Source organism: Acyrthosiphon pisum, chromosome A1 (genome assembly GCF_005508785.2).
Source record: "Acyrthosiphon pisum isolate AL4f chromosome A1, pea_aphid_22Mar2018_4r6ur, whole genome shotgun sequence".
In the NCBI taxonomy this organism is placed as follows: Eukaryota; Metazoa; Arthropoda; class Insecta; order Hemiptera; family Aphididae; genus Acyrthosiphon; species Acyrthosiphon pisum.
The window spans coordinates 74632421-74658904 of record NC_042494.1 but is presented as its reverse complement, the minus strand read 5'-3'; the positions used below and the strand labels follow the sequence as shown (position 1 = coordinate 74658904).

The window sequence follows — 26484 nt, the reverse complement described above, 5'->3', positions numbered from 1 at the left end:
AGAAGTGTGTATAACCCTTTCCTCTCGCACGCCTTTTCCGCCGAGTCTGTTTGCCTCTCGTCACCGGTGCACTGCAGCTCTGCACTATAAGTCTAAGTCTAGTCTAGTCTATAAGCCTATAACGTATAGGGCTCTTCATACGTTTTCAAATGACAACAATATTTTAACCTAAGATCTAAAATATTACACGCGCGTAACACCTATCCTATATATATTATCTATCTTTTTTTTATTTCTGAACTGAACTCTCCTCGGTTTCATTATATACGGATTTTTTTCTCGTCAGTCGTGCTCGTCATACTTAAGTATATATATATATATCACATTATTATTTATTATTATTTGTCGCCTACGAGCTTTTTTTATTTCTGTATCCTCTCAACCCACCCCTACTCGGGCGTTGGGGAACTAAACCGCGCGGAAAACGTAAACGCTTGCTCCGCCAAACCACACCTCACGCGCGCGTACGATATCGAGTTTACGGATATTTTTTCTCTGATCATTTTTTTCTATTTTTTTTCGGCTTACACATTCAGCATGTTTCGAGGAAAACGTCGCCCGTCACCTATATAATAATAATATATTGTACGCACAGCGGTAAGACATTTTATTTTCGCTTTTAAATAAGCACACACCCCGTGTGGTGTCTTGCGATGAAAATCAAATATTATATTCTAGTTGTGATCAAAACGGCACAAAATCGTTTTCTCTCTGCATCGCTGCGCGAAATCGCGAAATGCGGTAATTCGATCGTTTTGGAATTGATAGAACGACACCAGATTTATGTATATAATACAACTTTATGCATTCTCACTGTTCACGAAATATTGTATTCCGCCTATTTTCTCGTTTTCGATTAGATTAAAATATGTACCCACCACTAATGTAGAAACAATGTTTTGTGAAATGCCGTACCATATTATATTCATCACAACCAACAATTTCATATTTTCATATCGTCCCATAATCTATATAGTATATACTATATACACTCCTCGCACACTTTCGCGCGTGTATCTTTTTAATATTACACAATATACGTTAGGTAGTAAGTACCTAGGTACAACCCGGTACGACTATGCATATAGGAAGTGTTTAAATTTAAAACCGTGAGTGTTTAGATCTCCCGAGAATTACGTAGGTACTCTAATAACGGGGTCGTTTGCGTCTGTGCACAATTTTTACATAATCACCCCACATTATCTGACCTATTTTTTTTAAACTTTCGTTCAGCACTAAAATTCAAAAAACGCGTTTAATATTTTATTATTTAGAGCGAGTTGCAGTTGATATTGTGATGTTTCGATCGGCTGTTTTTTTATGAATGATAATAATAGTTAATATAGGTATTACTATTATTTTTTAAGTTGTTGTAGGTTTATGTGTATAGGTTCACTGTGTGTTATTAGTTTGAAACTTAATTCGTACAAAAATAATGGAATTATTGAACATTTTAATAAATTACAACTTCCTTTTAAGGCTAAAACTAAAATAAGTACCTAATATTTGAAAGATTGAAAGAGATCGTTTGGTGTACCTAAACTCGGTGTTTAAAAATTAAGTACCCATTAATGTTCTATAGGTTTTATGAACTATGTCGCTTTGTTTTCTTGGCCTCTTTGGTGTTGTTTTATTACTTCCGTCTCTTATCCAAAACCCAATACAAAATAAAATACAAAGATAATAAAAAGATAATATAACTGCCGTCTGCCATAATTGTTGCAATCAATGTTGCCGTTGCGAGTCGTGATCAATGAATTAAATTCGATAATAGGATTATATTTAGACGGTGTAATTTCAATAATTCTACAAGATACAATACCAAACATACGGAATTCTCAAGTTTTCAACTTATATAAGTTATAGAGGTTTTGCATGGTCCGGTTAGTGTTGTATATTTATCAGAAATAGTATTGTAAATAAACTATGCACGTGGAGAAACAGACTTTCAACATTATATTATGGTATTCAACGATATAATAACCAAAATTAAAACAGGTCGTAACGTTATCCAAAATCGAGTCCAAAATATACAGATTCATTTTATATTTTAGTTTTGAAGTTTTGATTTTCGATTGCCAATGTGTTTCCGCGGTATAATTAAATGTATACCTACCGTAATTTTTTTTACGATTGTATTTTCGTCTCGAAATGAATAATAATACAATCAATTTTACAGTTCTGTCTCCCGTGTCCCGTTTCCGTTTTATGTAAATTGTTTTTCTCGTAACTCTTTCGGCACTGTATTCAAAGTCCGTGTACAATGTACATACTATATTATGTAGTAGGTGTGTAATATAATATATTATATCAGTATATCACGTGTCGAGAGACTAATGAGAGAAGAAGTCTCTTCTATGTTTCGTAATAGTTTTACTTCCGAAGAACATACAGCAACAACAACATTGACGATGTTTCAAATATTATTCATATTCGCAATTTAGATTATAAACATGTACACACACGCCGCCGCGTTCACTGAGTACGCTCTGGCTCGTTTCCTGGAAAAACAATAGGCTATGACAAATTATTTATTTGCCTCTGCACTATTTAAATTAAATTTTTGGAATTTTCTATTCGAGCTCTCATTGGAATCCGCAACGTTCAACACTACGACGACGTTTGCAGCCATCGTTGAGCTTTCAAATATCATGTTATAAAAATAGACAGTGAAACGTTTGAATATTCATTGTTGTGCCGCAGCGGTGTCCGAAACAACAAAAATTAATTCAACAATGAATTCTATCAATTATTATTGGGCACCGAATTTTTTTCTCCCTCTGGCCGCGTTGTACGTGCCCGCCGCTGTCGGTTTGTTTATTTCCAATCCAGTATAAAAAAAAAATACATGTATACACGGCGAACCTCGTGATCTGTCGATCTATTTCTGAAAACGCATTACCAAATATTATATACGAGAGTTTTGAAGTGATTCAAACCAGTGATCGCAAGTAGTGGCTAAATTTAACGGTCCGTGTACGATTTTTACTATCGAACTAATGTGTGGCGCGATCGTGAGCCAAATTAAACATAAACCTAATTTAGTACTCTCCGTCCAACTGCATATTATTTTTACGCATATGTGATGAAACCGAACAGTGTTGTGTGCTGCATGTAATAATATATTCTTTCGATTTACGGTTTTCAAAATAATAATAATTGTGAATATTATACGTCGTACTCGAATAACATGTCAATAATTATTGTGATGCAATCCGAATTGTATAATAATATTGTGTTCCATTCGTCGTGTTCGTATATAAACAATTGTGAATATTGAAAAATAGTACATACTCTTTTTTTATTCGAATTTTGGGTAAATCATATATTATACTCGTTACATGACGTATACACTAGAATCGATCCGAGGTCTCGATATGAATGTTAACAAAACGTGTTCTCCGAGAATACGATAAATAAAAAAACTGTTTTAAAACATAGACAATATAATAATATATTATATTATTCTAAAGAAAGTTTCAGCCATTTGAAGAAAAAAAACAAACAAATTTTGGACGTGCTTTGAATTTAGATTTGCACCGATATACAAACTAATACACTTTTGGGATGGTCATCTTTTGTAACTTGTACAGTTTTTGTTTTTAATATACATAATTGTGTACTATGTATTGTTATATTATGATTTGTTGTCACCGTCTACGTGATTGCACGTACCCAGTATGCAAATTGCTTATAAAATGTCTGGAATAAAACTATGTAGTTTTCATGTAAAGAATCTTTTGCAGAATTCGATCTTGGTATTTTTGTACTTTTTTGTGTACTTTATAATAATATTTTATTTTTTGTTTGTATTGTGTTATTTTTGTTTAGGTACAAGTTATTATTCGCATAATAAAATAAAACTAATATTAAAATTACGCATATTAATAATTTATCTCTTAGTTTGTTCCAACTCTTGGAATAAATAAAAACAAATTATTTTCAAGTAGGTGCCTACTAATATAATTAATGTTAAAATCTAGTAAGAATATTAGTTTATTATGTACTTATTGAAGATGTAGTTGTATTAATAAATAAATAAATGATAATAAGATATTATTTTGTATATAAAAATTAAACTATTAGAACAAATTAAATTAAATTCATTGACAAAAAAAGCACATTAACAGACTGGACACGATAAGAAGAATTAAATTCGTTGATATCATTTATAAGTAGGTTAGGTAATCCGTCAACGGCATAAACTATGTTAAGTATTTTCTAAAAACGTAAAATAATGAATGATGCACATTTGAGTCAAGATTTTATTCATGAATTCTCAAAATATGTAGATTTGAAGATAATAACTCATAATTTATTATTATGAAATAAATTGTCATTATTTTTTTTTTTGTTTTTATTAAATAATTCATTTTATAATTTTCTATAATACGTATGTTATTTTTAAAAAAAGTTTTTTTCATGAATATTATTGCTGCACAGGTATAATAGGAATTTGAATAAATGGTAATATTTCTTTAATGTATAATATAATATTATATTACGTTTCATTTTATAGATGCCCATTTCTCGCTTCACTCGGTAATTATAAATACAAAGTAAGTACCGAATTTACACTCATTTGCACTGAAAATGTGTTCTCTTTAATTATACTGTATCCAGGGTACCATGTTAGCGGAATATATTACGTAATATTTAAAATGTAAAGACCTTGCTTTATATATATGTTTTATGCTTTCGATAGATTTATCGATTTATCTCAATATTTCTATACCATCTCGAATACCAACGTATAATCTTCAACGTATAATATTTAATATACAATATTGATATTAATTCTAAAACGTTCTCTGATCGGATAATTTGTGTAATCTGGCGTGACCCTGTAATGTGCTGCTGCACTATAATAATTGTGTAGGTGTATAAAATATAAAGCTCTTTGTACGAGTAAATAAAAGGCGATCTTTCGAATGGGGAATATTTTAGAGCTTCTCTCTCTCCCTTTCTGTCAACTCGTGAGTATACTCTTGCCGAGTGAAAACTACACTACTTCTCACTGTGCTTGAAAACATATATTATGTATGTGTATCAAAACGTGTGTGTTTCAAGCGCACTCGAATCGTGTATCAACGATAAACGCGTACGCTCAGAAATCTTGTTTGGGTATTTCGCGTGTCACTTAGGTTTCGCATATATTTAGAACATTGTCATTTGCATATGCAGAACGTAGTTGGATATTTTGATTTTAAACTGAATTCTTAGACGAGCAAATAAATGCAAATACTGAAAAATGCATTGGAAAAAAAAAACCTAAATTCCGCTATGTCGTCGAAGTGATGAAATGTATATAATATATAATAGTAATAATAATATGAACTATGCGCACGTAATACAATATCGATCACAATATCCATATATGTGCGTCGAAAACATAATATAATAATTAATAATCCTTTGATAATTTTAACAGCCCATCCCCTCCATCCATGAACACGGTTCATTTAGTTTTGAGGCGCACCAAAGAATAAAAAAAATAGTGTCAGGCTTGTGAGGGTACACTCAATAATAAATTTAAGAGTATTTTATTTTATGAAGTGTCTCGATTCGCAATAAACATTGTTTTTTTTACCGTTTGTTTTTACGACGGCACACCAAACAATGTAATAATAAGTACCTATCATACGTAGGTATTACTTTGATATATTTGTTACTTCATCTCGTAGATAACCGTAGAAAACAATATGTAAGCATTCGATGTTTTTCAAAATGCAATAAAGTAAACATTAGGTATTATTATTGCTCATTTGTTATAAGTAGATTAGTATTAATTAACCCTTCGTATATACTGACGGGAAACTAAACAGCTATATTATAATATTGAAGAATTGCGTTCCCCAATATATTGTAGGTAATCTGGTAACGTAACTTGTTTGTAATTATTCATTAATTTGTCTTGCGCAAATATAAAACATTAAGCTGTAACATACTTGTTAATCTTTAGATAACGTCAAAATGTCTAATTATGAAGTGCTAAAACGATTTAAATATTAATTAGGTATCTCATTTTTGTATTATTTTAATACGACGCAGTTACAAATACCGATAGGTTAAAAGTCGATAGTTTTTTTCGTATTATATACATCGATAATTTATATATGTAAGCACTTGACTATGATAATATCATATACGTTTGAAATATTATCATAATTTTCACTAAAGATTCATCTCGAATTCTTCCTTCTAGTCTAGCGATTTATCGTGTCGTAACCTAACCTAACCGTATTTTACGGTCTCGTTCCTAATCAGATTAATATTTTAACTTTTCTTTTAAGATTTAAGTTTCTCAGTTGACCTCGTTTCCGCTGATATGTGTTTTTGGGTAGTGAAAATGCTAAAGCCTTAACAAGTTGATTTTCATGTAACACCTTTCAAGTTTCAAAATGTAACACAGATGGTATTCCGATGAAATAATTATCATAATTTCTCGGTTTTTAATAAGAAATTGAGATGAGTTCTAAATCGTTACAAATTTAGTACCTTAATACGATATTAATTATTTTTTGTGAATCGTATTTCATAGTATTTATAATTAAACTTTTAATTGATTCTATAGTAATATATAATAATGTATCTTATATTTAAATCTACATTTTTATGTATACAGTTTAAGTTAATTACATTTTTGTAGGTGCTTTGAATTTACGTATAAAGTTCTTGATTTTTTTCTGCAAAACTTGGCTAGTAACTTTTCTTAATTTATGATTTTTTTTAAAATTTATCCACACTTTTGAACGAAAGCCAACCCAAAGAAAGAAAATAGATTATTCAACTATCTAATTATTTCTATTTACTTACACCGTAACAATGAACTATACAACTTTCAAATTAAATTATATTGGCATTTTATATAATTATTGAGAATGTCAATATAATTACAAACTAATATAGACAAATTATTATTATACCAAGTACCTACTTACAATATGTACGATTTTTTTCAATATATAATTAATTAGATTATATAAATTCGGTCTTATACTTTGAATTTAAATTTTAAGTTTCAATTTCTATATTACACTATATTCTATACTTTATTCATATTATAATAAAGGTTATAATACTATAATAATCATACTATAAAACTACACTGGTATTGACGTGAAATCATTTTTATTTTAACTCAAATGTGTATCATAACATCAAAAGTTTAGATTTCAAACTGTACCTATTTATTAAAACATAGTTATTTTTTACTTTTTAATTGCATATTTGGCTATTTTTCAGATTAATCACAAAAAAATAATTGTTATAAACAATCTATGCAAAAATCTTGTCCAATGAAAATTATTATTTATGTTTTAAATTTATATTTTAGTGCTTTAGTTTTATACAATATAAATAATTATTGGTTTTACCTTTATTATTGATTGAGACATAATATATGTAATTTTGGTCACTAAAATGGAAAAAAAAACATATTATATATAATTATTTATAGTGTTTTTCGTTTGTGCGTGCCTTGCCTGTTGTGAATTGTTGTCTTTTTAAGTAGATATTTTTGATGCTTTTACTGTTATATTTTATTTTGTGAACAGTTTTATATTTTTGTTCTTTTAAATGATGATTGATTTTTTTCAGCGTTTTGCATTTTTTGTTTTTATTCTATTTGTAAACAGTTTAAACGTGAAGGTATTCAGTAGACACACTATAAACAATAATATTATTTAAGTGATTTAAGACTTGAAACCTACATAGGTGTTTAGGAGGTATGTCAGTTTATTAAATATTAAATTCGTGGAAATGTAATTACAAAGTAGAGTTATTTGTACAAGTGATGATAGACGGTTGTAACTTGTAATACGGTTTAGAGGACAATTAAATATTACGTAGGTGGTAAGAACACGTGAATTTTTTTAAACCATTAACTGTTGCAAGTTTTCAATTGAATATTGTAATTTGTTTCAAGTTTGATCATATTAATGTTTGAATAATGTCCGACGTTATTAAAAATATTAAATCATCCTGCATGACGTGTCACGTGTTGCCCTAGCAATTCGTAAATATCACGACTTAGGTTAATTTTTTGAATGTGTTGTTTGAACCGTTTAAAATGTTATAACTGAGCTAACGTCATATTTTTGTAATGGCTGTTTTCCGAGTTATCTTCCTCCCACATTTGCTCGGAGGGACAGAAAAAAGATAAATGTCCCCGACATTAATATGCGGGTCAGTAACACGATACAGATGGCCTTTCCCCTGCCTTTTACATATTGTTTTTTAATCGTTTTTTTTTTAATAATAATTTTTTGTTGCCAATGTTACACTTTAGTAATGTAATGTCATTACTCATTAGACCTACATAACATTACTCATTAAAAAAACATAATGAAACGCGTTTGTTTTCATTTTTTTTTCCTTGTCAGTATAACGTTTACAATTATAGATTTTCATAGTTTATATCATTTTTTAAAAACAATTTAAAAAACGTGTGACGAACATAAAAATCCAACTTGAAACAGTTTCATGAAGCAATTTAATTAACTAGGTACCTACTTATAGTAGATACTGAATCGCTTATTAATATATACCTATACTTAATAATCAATACATGCCAAGTAATTAAATAAGTACAAGCAGTCTAATCGTTATATATTATGAAATACACTACATTTTCAAAATTTGAATAAAATGTTGTTATTTTAATGGATTAAAAAAAATAAAAATATACCTACTATAAATAATATACTTCCATCGAAAACTATTCATATTTTAAAATAAACAAACTCTAAGGACATAAGACATTTTGAAATGTTTCATATTATCGTATCGCGTGGATTCAGTAATTATGATAGGGTGAACGGGAACAAAATATGTATAATGTGTTTTTTAAACAATTAAAAATGACTATTAAAAACTTAATATTTACCGTGTCGAAAAAAAAAAATGTTTGTATTCATATTCATAATATATTTATAACACGTGCGCATTTTATTGGCACTATGTTCATAAATTAACGATAACTCAGCTTAATATTGTTTAAAGTAGTACAACAATTTAATGACTCGCTGTAAATTTCGTATTATGTATAGTGTATACCTAACCTAACCTACTATATGTATATTTTAGTATGCATTACTATTTTTATAATTATTACATATCATATAATATACTATATAGCTTTAAAATCAATCTCATTATGAAAACTAGTTGAATTTGTGAAGTTATTTAAATGTTGTAAACGTCCAGAAACTTAACTATGGAATATTTAGAATGTTAAAAGTACCATGATTATAAAAAATAATAATTATTATAATAACCTAACCTATACTTAAAATAAGGTTTTAATCTTCAATAGACATAATACTAAAGGCATAGATTAATGTATTTAATCAGTGAATTGTTGCATAACCTGCAAGTAGGTAGGTATATAACAATTTGTCAATTATTTGTTATTCGTGACAATGTCTATACATGACTATAATTTGTGGTTATCCTATACCTAAGTTAAATCGTTTCAAACTAATCGATATAAAAAAGGCTTATACCTGATGGGTACCTACAATATAAGTTTGAACTCAATTGAAAACTAACTTTTTTTTACATTTGGCGGAAATGATATGGGAACTAAAATGTTTCTTTTTTGTTGTAGAAACAAATAGGCCCCATATTATTATATGTATTATAATATAAAAGAACGAACAATGCGAGCAAACACATAACAGTATCTGCCACTGCCAATTTGCCATCATCCATTTCGTTAAAAACGGGGTTTTCTATAAGTACACAGCGAGCGCGGTAAACACTTGTATTATTTTCCACCCACTACCGAAAATCCCATCCATCGGTTAAGGTATATACATTTTATTGACATCCCAACGCTGTTCTTTCATATACCGGCCACTTATATTATGTATATATATATCTATAATAATATGGTCTGCCTGGAAAAATAACTTATCGAATAAGGAAAGGTATTTTGCGTCATCGTCTTGTGCGTGTGTGATGTATACGGTATGTGTTGGTCGATGAGGTGTGGTTGGTGGGCGGGTTTTTGAATGACTGAGAGAGGAAGCCTTTACAACAATAACCACTTAGCTAGACGGGTTTATGCCAATAGCTGGTTTTTGTTTATTGAAAAGCTTCCGAGGAAAAGGGGTCGAGAATAATACACAAAAGCAATGTATATTGCTAACGGCTCGCGTGGTTTTGGGGCCACACACTAGACAATAAAACCGTATGGAGAGAAAAACTATAGAGATACTGGAGCGAGTGACAGAGAGAGAGTGAGCCGCGGTGACCGAAAATATTTATCGCCGAGCTCGTTTAATCACGATGCCGCCGCAGCTTGGGTTATCCAAATAATTGGTTTTCGGTTATGAAAACAACAGATGCGAGGAGAATAATATGTGATGGGACGTGATGCGTCTCCAGGGACTCTCCGTGTACATTCGTGCCGTGGCGTTTGCCCTTTTCGGTCCGACTGCGTCCGTTCACGTATACAATATATACCATATATTATATTATATATATGTTTATGTGTGTATACTCTCGTACGGAGAGAATTTAAAAGTCATTTATATTGTTTTCGCTTCCGGCCTGCGAGACTGAATACGAACGTCGGCCGAACTGCAGCGTTAGACGAGTCAGAAGCTGTATGATCGCCGTTCATATTGTACGCCTATGATGTTGTCGTCGGCGGATTCGCGAATTTGATTATCGTCTAGGCCGTGTTTTCGGTATCTACACTACTCGCCGAGCATTTTCTCACCCAACTCTGTTCCCCCATTCAAAAAACGCATCAAGAATTTCTAAACCAACGCGGTGCTTTATTAGAATATGTCGTAAATGTGTTGTTTATGCACGACGAGGCCAGCCCTAAAGTTGTGCCCCTCCCCTCCCCATCCACCCGACAAGTGTGAGCACATGAGTATTACGGTCGATTCGCAAGTACCAAACGTGGTGGAGGAGATCGGTAGGGACGACGGTAAAATATGATAATGGCTTAGTTCCGATGTATACAAAACACGTGTCGGGCTCGGGATAATATGATGTGGGGAGGTACTTGCATATTGTTTTGTAAGTCTTATTCTGTAACTTAACTTCTTATAACTGTAACAAGAGTATAACGAAATTCGACAGCCTGTTGTGTTCATCCACCGCGCGTGTTCACCCTTTAACACACTACCTATGCTGTGGCGTGTTTCGTCTTGTTGAACCGTATACGCTCGGAAAAAAGACAATAATAATAATAGTAATAACGATTACGACGGCAGCACAACCACGGCACACATAATGATAGGAGTATACCGTTGACGGCGGTCGTGTGTCTCCTCAGTAATAAACCGAAACAATATATATTGTAATAAATACGAGTGCAAGAATATAATACATAATAATATATCTTACGGTTGTGTATATAGGCCACACATATACCCACACTATATTATTACAGTAATGGGGCAGCACCGCGATCGTTGTTCGCCCGCGTTTAATATAAATCATTTGGCGCCCATTATTCCTCGGTATCTTTTTGAATTCGCGAATCGTAGACGCGATATACCTACGTGCGCATTTATACATATACATTATTCACATAAATATATATATATATATATTGTACGCACGCATAATAAATTATATGTACCTAAGTGTGTACAATGATAAATCATACGCGCGCGGACCCGAAGCGATAAAATTGCATAACGTTTTTCACGGTCTCTTGCCCGACTGATCGTTTGTCGTTTATGCGCGTTTCGTCCGACCGTTCAAATATATAGCGTGTGAACGTCCGCGACGGTGATAATAATATTATTATTGAGACTTCGTTCAAACATTGTCATGAGAGTAGGGTTTTTTTTGGGAGGGGGGATGGCAAAGCTAAACGCGCCTCCCGATTTGATGAATTTTAAAACATTATAAATTAGGTACCTCCTATACCGGTTGTAGTGGGCGATTTTTTTTTTACCACGATGAAACCTATATTATAATATTTTTTGACCTACCTATATTATATCAGAGGAACGAAGTGGATTTATTAATGTTTATGTTCCGTGTTTGTTGCAGAAAGAAAACTGTTCATCGGAATGCTGTCGAAAAAAATATCTGAACCCGACATCAGGCTGATGTTCGAACCTTTCGGAGCCATCGAAGAGTGTTCGGTACTCCGGGACCCGAATGGCGTTAGCAAAGGTAAAGAATATTTCATTTGAAAATAAAATACTATTCTCGACACGTAGGTATATAATATGGCGTTTGAAATAAAATATATTATAACCGTACAGGTAGCAATTAAGCGAAACGGTATGGCTGCCGCGGCCGTTCGCTGTGCAACGCGTTTGTACATTATATTTTTTTTTAATTTATAAAAAACACGTGTTGTTATTGCGTTATATTAGTTTGGCACTTTTAACTTATTATAATTTATATAGTGTGTACACAAATATAATACTACTTTTATGGTAGTTTGCAGGGGTTTTTTTTTTGGTTGCCATACATCTTTCATTTCCGATTTTAGTGCGCATGATCATATATGACTTTTTCCACTTAACTAGTATTTATTAGTTGCGCGTGGATATTAATATCATGTTGTGACCCATCGTGGTGTAGTTAAATGTCCTTATGAAATATAGTTGGTGGTCGCATACTGTATAGAGTGAGCGATAAAGGTTCTTCTTTTTTCATCTTAACATCGACCATATCGTGTAATAACTAATGTAAGTGTTTACCAAAGTCGAGTTGGAGGCGGCGTTTGTGCTCGTCGTCATAAAATGAATTAATATCATGTTAGACTGCGCCGAGGACAGATTTTTGGCTTCCGAGCCACTATATTTATGAGATTTCCTCCAGCAGGCACTTATTCTCCTAAGTGCTCCACCGGAGTCGTAGGCTAACACTGTTATGAAAAAATATTATCTTTTTTTTTTCAATCGTTCAAAAAGCTGCAACTGCTATGTACCATTTCATGTATATTAAAATATACCATTACTGATGTATACATACATAATTATACTTGTCTGGCAGACATAATATATATAGTATATTATTAAATAATATTTTCAATAAAGCTTTACACAATTCGGTGTTTGCTTTAAATTCTTATTTTAGATTTAGAATAGTAGGGTGAGAATAATATTGGATATTTACAATGATAGTGACTTCTTTTATTTTTGTTTTTGTTTTCACGATGTTATCTCTTTCGTATATAAAATGGATGTGCCGAAAGTTTAATATACCCATATTAGATTGGGACTTGGACACATATGCTACCACTAGTATTAGGTTATTTCGGAAATTTTTCAGTAGTTTTTTTTAGAAAATGGCAAAACACTATTGAAAATCGAGCCCTCGCTGCAGGAAACCCAGTGGGAGATTCCCGTTAGATTCCCACTGAGGAACTAAACTTTTTGCATTATTTACAACTTTTTGAACATCCCAGACAGTTGCAATTTTCACAGATTTTTATTTTAGTATCTTATAGATGTAGTATTGTATTATTAAAAACGATTTCGATAAAGTCATTATAATATAATATACAAGATATAATATTATATACAAGATTAATATGAAGTTATTCTAGCTATAAATAAGAGATTAGTATAACCATACATTTTTCATTAACTTGCTAATAGTTCAGCTCAGAAACTTACTATGCGTTGGAACCCGCAGTAGTACTTTTTTAGTAGTATTTTATTAAAGAGATAGCTGCTAGATAGATTTAAACTAAAAACAAATAATTTAATACGATGAAACGATTTAAATACTTAATTATCAAATTTCATATTTGATGATTTCTTTAATTCTCAATCTTAACTAGTTATGAAGTTGATCACCGGTTAAACATTAAACAGTAGTACTGCATAGTATTATCATGCAATCACGCTTCATAAAAATTAATGTTTTTCTATATACAACTTAAACTTTCAGCTTTTTTCAAACCTACAGACCATGAATATTGCGTCAGTTTAAAATGAGCTATTCGATATTCAGTTCAGGATTTTATTACCAAACAAACTTTTAAAAATTGTTGGATTTTTTCAAATATTTCTATGTGGGTATGGAGTTTGAAAGCTGTATGTGTTCGTTAATACGACAAGGTACCTATTTAACATTTCGCTTGAAATAATCTTGCATAAAAAAAAACTTGAACAATTTCTTCGATTTTTTGTTATATGTATTCCGGGTATTGTGAATTCCGGTTTACTGTGAATTAAAATGTGTTATGTTCAGGGCTTAAGTATAAAATAAATACATATTATATATATAAATAACGCGGTATTTTTACATCACACCGAGAAGCGTATACTTACTGCAGTTATAGATTCGCGATGGTTTCGTTGATAATATGTTATTATGTAGAAATGTATTGAAAAAAAAACTCCATTTAATAACAATGAGCTCTGTATGCTAGTATTGCATAACAAGGCCAGTCATCCGCGACGATACCTGTTGGTGAATGATTTTTTTAAAATTATACAATTTAATCGACCGTCGGTGTCAATATTCTGGTGTTTGCAGGTTGTGCGTTCGTCACGTACACGACCAAACAGAACGCCATCGCAGCCATCAAGGGTATGCATCACTCGCAGACCATGGAGGGTTGCACGTGTCCACTGGTGGTGAAATTTGCCGACACCCAAAAGGAAAAGGACCAGAAACGCATGCAGCAGATGCAAGCAAACCTGTGGGGCCTGGCAGCGACTGGAGGCAACAGCGTGCCCACCGCCCAGTACTTGGCCCTCGGCGTACTGGCCAATCAGCAGATGAACGTAATTATATTACAATATATGATACGATTATTCGCGACCATTTTTCTTCGACAAAACGCGTGTATTATAACTACCCTCTCGTACCCGCTGCAGGTGGACAGAAAGGAAATACGTGAGAGTAAAACTCAGAACGTTTTAAGATTTTCTATGGCTTCAGACACGTTTAAAAAAAAAACTTTTTCCCTTACCGCGGCGTTACATTTCTGTCGCATGTCTGTCGTCCATCGTCGTCGGGTAAACCTTAACGTCTATATCCCTTTCGTTGACTGTGTTTACTCGCACCGTCAAAGTTATCGCCTGCGTACAGCGTGTTTCTGAAAGGTTTTATATAGTTTTACGATCGAATCGTTTTCAAACAAGTCGTGATGTCGTGTTCCAGATCATGCATGCACCGTGTATACATATTATATTATATCGCGTCGTTGCAGTAAATATTATACATTGCAGTGCGTGTGCGTAGTGTTAAAACTTAATATTATACCAACCAACCCGTAAGATTCCTCTTGTTAGGTACACCTCGGATGCGCGACGTAATCTCATCCGTCTACACACGCCACGGATAGTTTAAAAAGTCATTCGAGGCACCCGCTTGCGTCGGTGTTATAATAACTGTTGACATTTCGAAGGGAATTCCCACGATTTCCCACCCTGTGCGGCGCCTTACATCGGGATAATGACATTTTCACGTGACACTTATTATACTATCGATTATATATTATAATATAGAAGCAGTGTACTAAAACGGTTTGCGAATAATTATATAATAACGGACTTTTAGCCCGTTCCTAATAATAATAATAATATTATTATATTATTATTGTGTTTATTGTGTTTAAACGCTGCAAACATCTTTATCGTGCAGAAATCTCGTTACGTCGTATACCTTTACCTATACTAATGCACGGTGCACTTTGCCTGCGTTGATTGCAAAATCCGCTCACAGCACGGTGTTCGACCAAATCCTCCTCCTCCTCTCGTCTAATCGTTTTCTAATTAAACTTATAAACTGTTCTGCAGCGCACCGTGTTTATGCGCGTTTTATGAAGTTAGTATTGAAACTAACCCCCTGCAGAACGCTCCCGTGGGTGTAAATGGCAATGTAATAAACTTGGTGATTCGGAGCGACTCCGCGAAAACTTTGACCGTAAAAGTATTTTGCCTGTTCGGGTAATTCGCCAAAATAATTTCGTCCATTTTATAAACGCTCCGGACCGTCGTCATGTCTTCTCCCAGCGGATGATAACGAGTTTGTCGTTACACGTCTCAGCAGAAATCATCGTTGCGCAGAGATTTACTATGTTAATTATAAAAAAATCTTATTTACCATTTGGTCGACGGTTAAATCAGAACTTCCCAATTTCTTCGACATTTTCGTCGGTAATTAATTTTGCGTGATAGGTCAACATGTGCGAGAAACCTCCACGCCGTGATAATTGAATATTTGATACATTATGTTACAGGGGCGGACTGGCTATTTTCAGTCCGGGGTGCAAAATTAATTAGGGGCCTGTACATTTTTTCAGTCCGCTCCTGCACATATGTGTAATTTTAATATATTTTATACGTATGCTGTACCGCCTGTACCCATATATGATATAATATTATGATGTATGATATAATATGTGTAATATATTATTTCATATACACTTACATGGCTTACTATTCCGAAATTGGTTTTGGTTCGTTTCAAACAGCTACTTTAATTTTAAATTAAAAACCCATTTGTTAGGCAGTTGTAGTACCATACGTATGCGACTCGGAAGGAGGTGGATGACGGTGATTCGTAGAATTCGAAATGGTGGGAAGCCTGTAGGCGACAAAGGTTAGGTTGCAAAGCGTTTTTACGACGTTAATCGTTTAACATATTTTCTGTCTCCGGGTAAAACGATTGGATTGATATATATATATATTTATTATAATACGATACGAATATATTGCGTTTACTTTCGAAACTCGAATTTTATTGATTTTTACCGCAGACGCGTTTTCCGCTAAATTACATTTCAACACGCCTCGCCCTTTCCGCGTTTCAGACGAATCGACCCGACCAGAAGACGACCGACAAATGTGTGGATCCCGGGGCCCTTTTCATTGCGGTAACAGTTATAATATAAAAAATATTGTTCCATCATTAATCTAAATATTGTAGTATTGCCTTTAGTATTGCGTTGCTTATTAATATCGTCGTCTTTTTCCGACGTGTACCTATACCTACACCAATCGGGCGTGGGCGCAATTTTAGTAATTGTCTCTAATCGGTGGTGCTGGAAAATTTAAATCAAACCTGTATGTGCGGAGGTGCAGCTTTTTCTCAACTTCCCATTGTTGTCATACTTATGTTGTTGATACAGAAAAAAAAATTTTTCTATGCGTGATAATTTATTAGAGACACACAATAGCAGATCCAATTAGCACGTCATTGATAATACATTATTGAGTGTTTTATATGTTGACACGTGCTAATCGTGTATTGTTTGAAAACTGCAAAATATTACACCCCATTTGTATGTATTTTCGATTTTTTAACCGGTATTTTTTTTCATCCGATAACTTGAAAACACATACCTACGAGTGATAAAAAATACATCATCATATTGTTATAATAATGTAACGCGACGGTATAGGATTTTTTCGCGTGATTTTCGGCAAACGCTTTTGAAGAGGCAGCCCTTCCATATTTCTCCCCTCCCCCGCACCGACCATCCACAATTCCGAAAGAAAAGGTGCGCGCACTGCAGGTCTGTGTATAGTGGTGGAAGTGTTTCGGCCGACGGTGATGTACACGCGCCGTTGTGCTACCGTTGATGCGTAACGATTGCGTTTTTTTATGATTCGCAGAATGACACGAATTCGCTGTCGTCACAAGTGCTCCAGCAGATCCAGCTGAACGCTGCCGCCGCTGCTGTGGCCGCCAACAACAACAACAACCATCAGCTGAACAATCTGCTTTTGACCAGCAACACAGGTGCGTTTTTCTTGGGTAATAAATGGTCCTTGTTCGTGTATAAATGTTACAGTACAGCCGAATTACCGGTGTATTGTGTGAGATGTGACGCGTAAGAGTGGGCAATATGTTATTACTAATCATAATAATATTATAATACATATTATTATGTATACGAGTGTACGACGCATTTTTTTGAAAACTCGCGGCCGCAATATTGTTAGGTAGAGAAAAAAAATCGCCACTAGCATATGTATTTTTTTGAATTTTACGACTTTTTTACCGTTTTATTTAAATTTTTCTAAAACGTTATTGTATTCCATTCCGATATTATTCGTTTCCGGTACGCAGATACTCACTATATATCTACTTAATATATTGTTGTTTCTTATCAGTCGGAACGCATATTATAATACAACGACGACGATTGAACGTTTGAATACCTACTACTACGAATATGATTCGTCGTGTTCGCGCATACGAATGTAAAACATAATAACTTGGACTGTAAATAGTATACATCGCCACCGATCTCTCATTGAACGCACCCAAAGCAGATGATCGTTTAAAACATTTTATAAACGTAAAAAGAACATCAGCATTTATTGCCGTAATTCTTTACCGACGGCCCATGCCATTTCGATAATACATAAACGGCAATCATCCCGTAGCCGTCAAAGTGCAATAAATGTATTGAAAACCATATTATTTATATTATGATGCTCTCGATCACGTCTAATACCGGATGATCCATTTAACGTAGAACACTTAGCAGTTTAAAAACCATTATACATTTTGAAATTTATATTTAAAAAAATATTTTTAACGGAATCATTTTTTAAATCTTACTTTTTTAATTCCTCATTACATAGCAGAATAGTTTTGGTGTACTTCGATGTACATAAAAATCGAATTTTGGACGAGTACTGAGTAGTTTATGAGTTATAAGTGCTTATATTTTAGATGAATGGTGAGTGAAATGGTAGTAGTACAAGCAGCTGTCCCTCAAAGTTCTGGGTGACTACTCCACACATCTAAAAAATTGAAAATTCTTATAAGTTGTACCTCATAAACTATTAATTATAAGTTATAGCTAATAAACTACTTGTTCGAAGTTTGTTTTTTATAGATCGAAATTGGTAATATTTTTAATAATGTTCTGCTACTGAATATGAAATAGAAATATTTACAAAAACGTTAGTGAATGTTGAAGAGTGTCTTATTACGTTAAATAGGTCACCCCGTATATTTATTTTTTGAAATGTCACGCTCATTTTAACCGACAACGATTCTGTTGGAAATATATCCGTTTACATGGGTTGGTTTTATGAGGTCGTAGGGTGAATTTCAATATTTTAAAGTAACATAATATATATTACACAAAGTTTTAAGTATAGTTAAACGTTATATTCAAAACTCTACTTATCGTGGACCTGTAATATAATACTTGTTTATTAGGTACCTATGATCTACCTTATACATTATGATATACTATCCCTACGGTCTAGTATTCTAGTAAATTGTAATATATTACATTTTAATTACATACTACTTAATATTATGTAATCTATTTAATATTTATGATATTATATTGTTGCTCAATAAACTGTCGGTGGTGGTGTCATATTATTCGTCTGTTCTATAGGTACCTATAGAATAATAGTACTATGTACTGTTGTACAACCGGCGTTATTATTAATATAATTTTTGTTGTAAAATATCATTAATTTCATGTGACCCCCAATATTCAGGTGCGCTCAAATCCCCGTATCATGTCCAGACGTCCCATTACCATCCCACACATGTAGATACCATGTCACCTCGGCGTTTAGATTACACCGATCCTTTCTATACAGGCTACCAGAATTTGTCAGCGTCGCCGCCGAGCCTGGGAGACTTGAACCCTGGAAACTTGCAGAACTTGTCGACGCTCGCCAATTTGTCCGTCGGAAACCCTAGTGAGTACAACGTGTATTTTCGTTATCGTGTAGTGCTTTTATGTTGTTATGTTGTGTTCACGTTTTTTTGCGTATCTGTTGTTATTATAACATAATAATACACATTACACATCATAATATAGGTATAACAGGCCATAATATGATCTATCGTTATAGGTCAGGTTAGATTAGGTTCGTTATAGGTAGCTAAAATAATAATAATAAAATCAACAGTTATAATACTTATAATAGTTATATAATTATTATTACTTTTCTGCAATTCAATTGGGCATTATGTGTCATGCCGTTTTAAGCATTTGAAATCGAAACAAAAATTAATATATGTTAACGATTGTTATTTCCACGTTAATTACTATTACGATTTCTATTTAGACATCAAGTGAATTATTGTTAAATCATGATAGTTACTATATATGTTTAGGTTTACGTATTATTTTGGGTTAAATTTTACTTGTTTAATAGGTCGAGTACTTTTCTAATCATGAACCAGCTAATAACACACCAATTACTGTCGTTGGACTCATGCTGGTTAGCGAAACTCTGTATAATAATATATTATATTTATATTGGTATTATATTCTTTACAGTTGAAATCATTTAGGTTTAGTATGCTTTTGGTACATTACGATTAAAGTTTAAAGTTTTAGCACAATGATACAATGGCATTGTATATAACTGGTGACGAATTGTGAATTTAAATAAAAAAAATTGTATTGTTACATGAGTACAATAAAAATAGAACCCCGAGACGAGATAAGTACTGTGTAGTATGTACTTATAGTGTATAGTTAAGTTTCGAGCGTGTTTAACGCACAGAAAGTAAAATAAATTATATACAATTAGTGAAATAATTTGTATTTTATATGTGTGTTCAAACGTGAAGTTTAAATTTATTTTAATTTTGGATGACACGGCGTTAGAACTTTCTGTACCTGCCTACCTTTTTTTTATACACGTATTTCATTTCGCTCGTTTACCTGCAAGGCAAAAAACAGGGTTTTACTTTCCTTCCTTTTCGCCCACAGTAACCTTTTTTTTTAACGAGCCTTTTAAAAATTTCACATTTCCCGTCCGACCGACCGGTGCAGTGTTTCTTATAAATGATCGTCGTCGCCGCGATGTGCTTCTAATAATAATGTACGCCCGAATTCCAAGTGCGGCAACCATGTGACGACCGCACGCCTATTGTAATAATATGTGCTGACTGCATTTAAAACCGTTGGCTTTGCTATTTTTGGACAAGAGCCAAGAACAAAAAGTTGGAAAACAGTAGCTTTTTCACGCGTTGGCTTTTAAGAGCGATTATTGACGCAGACAGTCCTAAACGAAGATCCCCTTAGTATTAGGAAAAATTACAATAATTTATGAATTACTATGCAAATGACACATTTAAAAACCTACACTATTCGAGTTCGTTCTATATGTGATCGGTATACCATTATTGGTCATTGCGTGGCCATGAGATTAAATAGAAAAACCATACCGGTTTTGCGTGGAATGGAACTACTGTCGTTATTTTCCGACACGAGATGCGGACGATTACTCTAATTCTGCACGAACCGTCATTTCGCTAACAAAAATACTTGTAACATCATATTTAAATGTAAACATAATCCTGGTTATAAAGAATTAATGACTCGTCAACAATCAAAGATATATATCGACTTAAATCCAAAAAAAGCTTCATTGGCACAATCCAACCCAGTACAAAGCTCACCAGAAAAAGAAATAACCTAACAGATAAGAAGATGAGAATACAAAACACCGCGAAGTAAATAAAATAAAAACTGCCTGAAATACATGATTTTTATGAGGTTGGGGGAGCCGTGGAAGGGGGGAGTAAAGGCATTAAATAGCTTAAGAACAGATGTCGCACGATGTAAAATACCTATACTAATAAAATGGAACATAAAGGATGAAACTACCAACTCCGAATACGGTGTAACACAATGAACCATCCACTGTACAATGTCCTCTAATTGGGGAGAACCTCTTGCGGTGATGAAAAGAACCTGACAAACGAGAAAGCGGCAACATTGCTACTTTTTAGGCGACGGAAATCTGAAAATGGAGAAGTCAAACGTACGAAAATAAAAATATAAACCTGCTACCAAGCCGACCTGATTGATCTCTTATTCTTGTTCACCGTATGGTCTCCGGAAAAACGATTATTTTGTTACAATCGAATGTGTATCGCTACTACTACTACTAAAATAAAATGTTTAATCTTATTTTTTTAAATTATTGTTGTAACTACCTATCGGATATTCGGATAACCACATAAAAATGACGAAATATGCAAAAAATAAATGGTTATTTACACTAACGCCTAAAATATGCTAAATATGTTTCTGCATTTAGTATGGCAATAATTAATGACTATTCGATAACATTTTTTTTTCGCATAATATTTTTAATCCGGAATTAAATTCATCGATATGCTAAATCATTAAATTCACAGTCCTGGTGTGTGCCATAGCCGTATACGTGTCTGCGGCAATAACCGGAGACGCGCACCAGCAAAATTATAATACCAACGATAATAATAATAATCATATAATACTCGAACCGGAAGTAGTTTTCCTTGTATAGCGCGTGGTCGTTTGGCAGTCACTTTGTGTCGTCACCGTCAACCGAATTATATTTATTATTTGAATATGACATAACGGCGCCATTTTTTTTTACCCCTCGGCTTCCGTTAATTATATTAATTATTATTCATGATCGGTTGGCAGCAGGTAACGGACACGTCGATACTTGGCGTGTGTTTTTCATAAAATTACGTTCTCGTGTTCTATAATAATGTAATGTTATATTTGTGGTATCTGTTATTGTTTTACCATAATCATTTTTTTATTTTCCAGTAGTCAACTCTGTGAACATGCAGAATCTAGTCACGTTGGCAGCGATGGGAGCAAATTCCGTCTCGCCTACAGGTAAACCACCATTAATAAATTATTGTTATACTTTATTATCGATCTTATACATTTTTTTTTTGGAGGGGGGGGCTTTCTCGATCACACGACTTTCGTTCAATTAATAAAGTTTGGTGGGTGTAACATACACAATCCGATTGACCGTGTATTGGCCGGTTTTAATGTTATTAGGTTATTATTGTACATAGTCATACATTGAGTTTTATATAACGAATTAATAACGAATTTTGAGCGTTAGATATATGACGAAACTTCGATGATATTATTTATAATACTGATTTTGAACTAGGTTAGTGGCCAATGAAATATTTCAAATCAACTCTTGCTAATTATTATTAACCATCATTATTCAATATAAAAATAAAAATGTCCGAATTTCGAGATTTTTTAAAATATTTATTATTTGTTTACTAAACATATAATAAAACGGTTGAATATACATTATTCTGATGCATATAATAATAATTTAATTATATATATATATATATATATATTAAATCATAATGAATTAAATCGATATATTTTTTTAAAATATCAAGTCAAAATTATGGTATGCGAAAATTATGAAAAGAAAAAATAATACATTTAATTTTTTGTTCAAAACAATTATGTGATTTCACAATATTATTGTAGGTACGACATTGACTTAAACAATTGGTGAAGTTAATATAATTAGCAAAAAAAAAAATCCGTAAGACCTGTCAACTCAACTAAATGTTGTTCGGAATATTAACGACGTGTGTTGTTAAATTTTTAACGAGCCTGGTCATTGCATAAAATAATATTTAATACACTACTGTGAACGAAAATTAGTTACAATAGTTGTATATTATAATATATTGTGTTATATGTCAGTCGATCGAAATCATACTCCATGTTTTAATTAATTAGAAATGCAATTTCGCATCGGAGCTTTTCCTCAAAACTTTTGAATGTCGTCTGCAAGTTTATGGAAGTACAAAGTTATTAGAGGAAAATGGAATAATAACTGGTACACAATATAAGCGTACAATGTTCAAAAATGTTTTTCAATGTGCCGTCACCTTTAATATTTTATTATAGTGTTGCTGTGTGGAATCCACGACCACCGTTTTAGTTTTTAAACACTAATATTTTTTATACACACGCCTTTTGCAATACACATTGAGTCTGCTGTTCGAGTAGTACCCTACCAGTGACTAATATTTTTGAAAATAATAATTATTTTATAACTTGTGGTATATTACTCAATTTATAAGCATATTGTTAAAAAAAAAGTCACTTTGACCGGTCGAGAAAGCTATGCCATTATTAATGAAGTATGTTTTAATATTATATGATTGTATAAGATATCCATGCAAATTAATTTTAAACAGTAAATCTCAAGAAACAATAATTAAATCAAAATCATGTTTATTATTTTAGGGTCCAGTTCGTCTAGTCTAAGTAGTTCAGGTTGGTTTATTTTACAGGGTTTTATGTCGATTCATATACTATTTTTTTTTTTTTACTGAAATTATCTTCGGCCACTTTGTTTTGTGTGTCTGTATTTGTTTTGTATCCTGATTATTTCTAAGTTAATTTTGCTTAATGTATAATGCATTTGCATGATTTTTATTTTTATTTGGTGTAACAATAATTAATATGTTTTTGCCTTGAATATTCGATTATTATTATTTTTTAGATTTTATCATATAAATACTACTTTTAACCACCCATTCGTTATCTTTTGGTTAAAAAAATGAACACAATATAAATTATTGAATCAATCAATATTTTTACTTTTATTTTTCCATTTGAATTAGACTACATTAAAAAGGCTGATATAGTTGAAAATTAATATGCATCTTGATCATTATAATAGAAATATTATTATTTGTAAATAATCTGTTTCAACACTTTAATTTCAAATCATAGTGTAATAATTTAACATTTATTACACTTTTGGTGGCAGATTTTTATTATTATTAGTTATGACTTATGACTTATTAATTTAAATTATTCAATCACAAGATTTTATAGTTTTTAAACTTTGTTGCAAAATGTTAAAACTCTACTATAAAATAATATAGAACATAGGTATGTTTTAATTTCAGTAAATTGGATTTCTTTTATTAGGATAATTTTGTCCTATGCTTGATAATTTGACCTATTTTTGACAAGGTATTTTTAAGACTGTGTAAATTATTTAAATAGCTTAATACAAATATTTTTTTCTTAATTTAAAGTTTATTAGTTTATTGTTTATTATCACAAACGATTTATTTGAAATTAACCAAAACTTTTGAAATGGCTTAAATTAAACGCCCAGAGTCTATCCCTATAAATATTAATATTCTCAGTATCCAGAAATGATACGTATTATAGTTATTAATTGTATAATAATGAAAAGACTATATTAATTTTAAATACAATTTAACTCGCTATTTCACGTTCCTTCTTAATGGCCTAAAAATATTTATTTTATTTTATGTATATTATAAATTATTATTAATTCATTACTATGCCAGTCATCTGAACAATACAGATTATACACAATTACCTGTCTGTAACAATTAGATTTATGACTTTTATTAGCTAAGAAATTGCATGTTTTTTTTATACTACTTTTTATATTAGGTATTAGGTATTAGAATATACTTAGTTTTACATTTTGCGTAATATAATTTTATTCATGATAATTTATACTTCCGTTGAATATGCATTTGTATTGCATATTCTTTTTAGTTCAGGAAATGTCATGTGTAAAAAGTACTAACTACATATTATTATTATTATTGTAAATATTATGCCTATTTTTGGAACCTAATAATATTAAGTGCCCACATTAATATAATACATATAATATTAACGATTTATTTTATCAATAATAGTTTGTATTTGTAATATATTTCACGTAAATGCTTGAAATCCATTTACGACTTGGTAATTTTATATTTTGTTTTATTGTTTTTGGAAAATTAACTGGGAATAAATATTTTAATATGTTTCATACCATGCTTACCTACAATTACATAATCCAAAAGTGTATAATATGTTATATGAGATTTAATGTTTTTGTTTTATGTTTGGAATTTTAGCACGTTACTTATAATATACGTATATAGTTTTGCATATTAACGCTTTGTTACATATTATAATAACGTGGAATTTAAAGATGCGTTTCTAATACAACGATTTTGTGTTTCAGCTCTGTCGAGTTTGTCGCCTACGTCTGCAGCCGCTGCAGGTTTGTAAAATTTATTATTTCTTATGTATATATTTTTGTCTCCCATGTCCGGTTATCATTACTATTATTTTACATTTCAATACTTCTCGCGTTTCCTGTTGTTTTTACTGTTTCGTTGTATGTTTGTTTTTTTTCTCATTTGACTCCATACTTTTCTTTTTTTAGTTTTATTTGGGAAAAATTCCGGTAAGTGGTCTTGGAATATGACGTGTGTGTGTGTGCGTGTGATTGTATTTATAAGCGTTGATTGTTATTGTTTTCCTTTTCTCTTATCAAAAAATTAAACCAAACATATATATACAAGGTGTAATAGAAAGACCTGACGAAAAATTAAATGATGCTCTTATCAACGTATGCCAAAAATTGTTAAAATTATATGATTAGTAAATAATTTAAGAAATATACTCATGCCAGAAAATTCTCAAAAAAATATTTTGAAAAAAGTTATTACGTTCCAAATTCATTCAATCAAAAGAAATATTGATATTCTAAAAAATAAACTACTTGACTAAGATAAATATTTAAACTATCAAAATTGTTATTATAATCTGATTCACAAATTGGCTATTTTGAGTATATCCAAAAAAATTAAAATTTTTTTATTTTCAGTGTTTAGAAATAAAAATAATTTTTTATATACCTAGGTAATATATTATGTGTAACGGAAGTGACTATAAATTATATATTTAAAAAAAAAAATTTAAATATTGAT

The 26484-nt window shown here is 31.8% G+C and overlaps 1 protein-coding gene across 20 annotated transcripts in view; it reads left to right on the top strand.

Moving 5' to 3' along the window:
* LOC100160047 (CUGBP Elav-like family member 1) overlaps positions 1–26484 on the top strand; it is a 193934-nt gene that overhangs the window by 157769 nt on the left and 9681 nt on the right. For 7 of the 20 annotated variants that reach the window (XM_029487507.1, XM_029487506.1, XM_029487521.1 and 4 more), the window contains 8 exons: positions 12025–12150; positions 14476–14726; positions 17565–17691; positions 19422–19628; positions 22493–22564; positions 23969–23998; positions 25734–25772; positions 25938–25958. In XM_029487507.1, the coding sequence (XP_029343367.1) occupies positions 12025–12150; positions 14476–14726; positions 17565–17691; positions 19422–19628; positions 22493–22564; positions 23969–23998; positions 25734–25772; positions 25938–25958 (873 nt within the window). The remainder of the gene's footprint in view (positions 1–12024; positions 12151–14475; positions 14727–17564; positions 17692–19421; positions 19629–22492; positions 22565–23968; positions 23999–25733; positions 25773–25937; positions 25959–26484) is intronic. The other 13 variants (XM_029487517.1, XM_029487516.1, XM_029487508.1 and 10 more) reach the window with 13 other exon arrangements.